The following is a 4,050-nucleotide window of genomic DNA, read 5'->3' as shown; positions in this document are numbered from 1 at the left end:
ATTAGTGTCACAGTTCAAGAGGTATGATGGCAAACTTATGAACAATCTGATAAAACTCTGTCAAGTTAGGTTATTTGATATATGTTGGTTTGTTCCATTATATATGTTCAAACACTATCTTGCTCCTGGAGTATATTTTTTCGATAAAGGAAATATATTAATATCAAAAGATACCAATTACACTCAGCTTCTGCAACAATGCAACACCCTAGTGGCATTACGGATGCACACAGCCAAAAAAGAGCAAAGAAAGCTAAGAATAAAGTCTCGCTACAGCATTCCAGACCTAGCAACAGCAATACAACCACTACCGTGACAACACCTGAAATACATACTTTCCAAAAGCGACGCCTACAAGAAGGGAACGGTGCACCAGCGCCGTTATCGCCCGACCAAAGTTCTTATGTTTTCACCGTGAAGATAGTCCCACTCTCAAAACAATACCTCCAACAAGGTCACTGCTAGGCACAACCGTTAAGGCCAGACCTTGGGTTTCACCCTCAAAGGTACGATTCTGAACTTCACCTGTATTACCGCTCCCACTTGCATACCACTGTTGCGGAGTTCGGAACGCCAAGCAAGTCCCTCAGCATCATGGAGACTCGAATCTCCATTAGCCAGTCCACCAATCCAGCCTTCATGATATTGCTTCTTCTGACTTCACCATGGACAAAAAAGTCACCTGATGTCAACACAGAATAGAGCTTCGCGCCGCTCCCTCCGTAACCAAACGGTCGGAATAAAAACATGGGTGCGCTTGACCGAATACCACCCGATCCAGCAAACTCCAGGCAAAAGATGCACTGTTCCATTCGCCGGCGAAGCTTTCCGGAACTCATCTCTCCAGCCCAGATAAAGGCAAACTGACCTCCGGAAGATCATCATCTTCGCTTACGAGAAACCCGAGGACCACCACCAAAACAAAGAAAGACCAGCAGCCCCCACGCCGCCACTCCCTCCTGCTGGATCACCAGGGAAGAAGACGGCGGTGCGGATCATGCGCACCACCGCCGCACCGCCGCCGGGGGCGAAGGCCGCCACCGCTTCATCCACTCCTCCATGGCTACCGGTGAAGGGCATCAGGCCCCGGCCAAGCAGTCGTGCCGCCCGGCTTCCTCCACCGGTGCCACATCACCTCCCATGGAGCGCCGCCGTGGAAACCCTCTCCTCCCCCTCGTCGTTCGACGGAAGGAGCGCCGCCACCGCCGCCGGGGCCAGAAGAAGTGGCGGCCTGTGGGGCGGCGGCCAGAGGGGCGGCTGCGCGGGAGAGGGAAGATCCTCTTCCGCCGCCCGGGAGGGAGGCGGGAGAGGAGGTAGGGTTTCGGGGCCTTTTTAGATCAGATCGTCGATCAGGGTTTGATCTCCTAGAGTATATGAATGTCCTTGGAAATAATACATATATGATTGTGCTTACAATACTGTTTCGAAGCTTAGCGTTGAGCTGCTTCCTTATCCAAGGCTGTGACGTAGTATCATATTCACAATCTGTTCTTTTGTTAAGAGGATTTCTGCAGCTTCTTGGAATTCTTGTTTCTTCACTTCGTTTCCTTTTCCTTCTGGAAATTTGTGCTTCCTTTTGGCTCTGCGCTTCTTTAGATGCTAAGACAACAATAATAGTAATTCATTTAGCATATAAGTTAATTCAGTATGAAGATATTCATTCTGGTTTCACAAAATGATATTCACAGGGCACTAAATAATTTGTTTACTCACAGTGCGCATTTTTCTGGGACGGATTTGCCTCTTCATTCTGTTCAGTGTTCTGGGACGAAAGAGTAATCATTTCTTCAGTCCGCCCAGTTTTCTGGGACGAATTTGCTTCTTCAGTCTGCCCAGTTTTCTGGGACGAATTTGTCTCTTCACTCTGCTCAGTTTGCTGGGACGAATTTGTCTCCTCACTGTTCCCAGTTTGCTGAAATCTGATGTCCTGTTTCTTCAAATTTCTCCGGCATCCGGTAAACCCGAGCACTTCGATTGTAAAGATCATATTCCCTTGATACCTGATCAACAGAACTTCACCTTCTGTGATGCCTTGGAACTCCATAAACTTTGACCAGGCACCTGCGAAGAACACATTTGACCCATCCTTCTCAAGGTCGATATGCCAAAAGTCGCGGAAGGGGGTCACGAAAGTGGTCATCCGCCTGTTGAGCTCCTCATCAGAAATATATCCCCGTTTCAGAAATTCAGCAGGGATAGGCTGCAAAGACAGGTGAAACAACACGATGCAGTAAACATAGTAATCAGCATATGGTACATCTGAAGAATTGATTCAGGCAGGAAGAAGAGTATGCAAACCATCTTTTCCATCCAATCATGGCAAAACGGGCTGATGAACTGCGGCTTACGAGCACGGCCGGTTTCGATCTGGGATTCCCCGAGGCCCGGAACTGAAAATCAACAATTGTCAGATGTACCCGCAAAAAAAAAGAACAATTGTCAGATGTATGAGCTATGAGCTGTCTAAGCTTAAGACTGGACACAATTTCACAAAAAAGAAGAAGACTGGACACGAGTTTGTAGCCTGCTCAAAGTTTATGGGGTTCCAAGGCATCAATTAATCAGAGCCTGGTCAAACTTGCTCTAACTCAAGGGCTCCTTTGATTCAAAGGATTTGCATTGGAATTGTGTAGGATTTGGTTCCTATGGGAAAATTTCCTATACATGTTGTTTGATTCATAGGAATATAGCCTATAGGAAAAATTCCTATAGGAATCTTGTAGTGTAATTCCTATAGGAAAAAAGCATTAGCCCATACCTCGTGGAAAAATTCCTTTGCTACAATCAAACAAACTTCATCTTCCTATAGGATTCAAGTAGACATGCCATTCCAATCCTACACCTTTCCTATTCCTATGTTTTTCCTATCCTTCAAATCAAAGGAGCCCCAAAACTTGATCTGATTAATTGATCTACGCGCACTGTAGTTATTTAATTTGTCTTACCCTGATACCTCCTAAATGGTACATACAGACAGAATCGTAGAGAGGCAGAGAGTAAGCACACCGGTTAGGGTTTGGCCGAACTCTTTGATGAAGTAGGTGGCGTCGAAGGCCTTGATTGTGAGCACGCCGCGGCCTTCGTGGCGGAGCACCAAGAACCAGCCGACGCAGATGCCGTGGGCCTGCACGAACTCCGGCCACCGTCGACCCAGGAACGCGCCGTCGCTGTCCCGGCCGACCTCGACGCGCCAGACCGCCGTGCCAAACGGGCTGACGAGGAAGGCCGTCATCCGGCCGCCGCCGTCTCTGGAATCAAAGCACTCCGCGAGCTCGTCGGAGATACGCTGCACACCCAGTATAGTATGCATCAGCGTGGCCAGTATGGAATGGATGGACATAGCACTAGAGAAGAGAAATGCGCGTCTACTTCTTACCAGCTTCTCGGAGGAATCAGGCAGCAGCACCTTCAGCTCCGTGGTCATGCTGCGGGCACCATGTTTACCCATGGTCCTTGGGCACCTAGACGACGGTGGCGTGGCGAAGAACTCAACGCATTTGAGCTTGTCTCTGCCTCCTCTCCGGCCTCTGTTTCAACTTCTGGGGAAGTGGGGAGTAGCAGAATTACTGCACGCTTTATTCACATTCGCTGGCAGAGTGCGGCACCGCCTCCCTAAGCCAATGGTGCCTAGGTTCATATGCACATGCTTTTACGTTCCGTTTATTGGTGTGCTAACGTTCGCCGCCTCCCTAGCCAATGGAGTCTAGCTCAGTTTTGGTTAAGTACTAGTCATAAACTATTTGTGAAAATTGATTTTGGAGTACTTCTATCTTATTTATTGGAACAGTAGACATTGGTTAAAAAAGAAATTGGCACAGTAAACATATTGTAAAATGACTAACATACTAGATAAAACTAAACGCTCTTATGGCGAAGCGGGGGAATGAGTAGATCATATTATCATCCACGTTGGGAAAAAAATATTCCTTAGTGTGTCCTCTAACCGTGTAGACATTTACGTAAAGAGGTTGCAATACTCCATATGTTGTAGAGGTAACCATAAACAGAGTGTAGCCGTGCCGTGGTAGAGAAAATAATTTATTGTTTAAA

General features: G+C 47.5%; 1 protein-coding gene across 1 annotated transcript; it reads right to left on the bottom strand.

Annotated features, from left to right (window-relative positions):
• Window positions 1–1,340: 1,340 nt before the first annotated feature.
• LOC124647243 (putative B3 domain-containing protein Os04g0347400) lies at window positions 1,341–3,448 on the bottom strand. The gene is made up of 5 exons (XM_047187210.1): window positions 3,377–3,448; window positions 3,007–3,286; window positions 2,299–2,390; window positions 1,714–2,200; window positions 1,341–1,590 (listed from the first exon to the last, which is right to left on the bottom strand). Coding segments are annotated over exons 1-5 (933 nt in total). The 3' UTR covers window positions 1,341–1,588.
• Between the last annotated feature and the right edge of the window lie 602 nt (window positions 3,449–4,050).

Source organism: Lolium rigidum, chromosome 4, assembly GCF_022539505.1.
Source record: "Lolium rigidum isolate FL_2022 chromosome 4, APGP_CSIRO_Lrig_0.1, whole genome shotgun sequence".
Lineage (NCBI taxonomy): Eukaryota > Viridiplantae > Streptophyta > Magnoliopsida > Poales > Poaceae > Lolium > Lolium rigidum.
The sequence above is the reverse complement of the archived record's forward strand: the minus strand, read 5'-3'. Positions and strand labels throughout refer to the sequence as shown.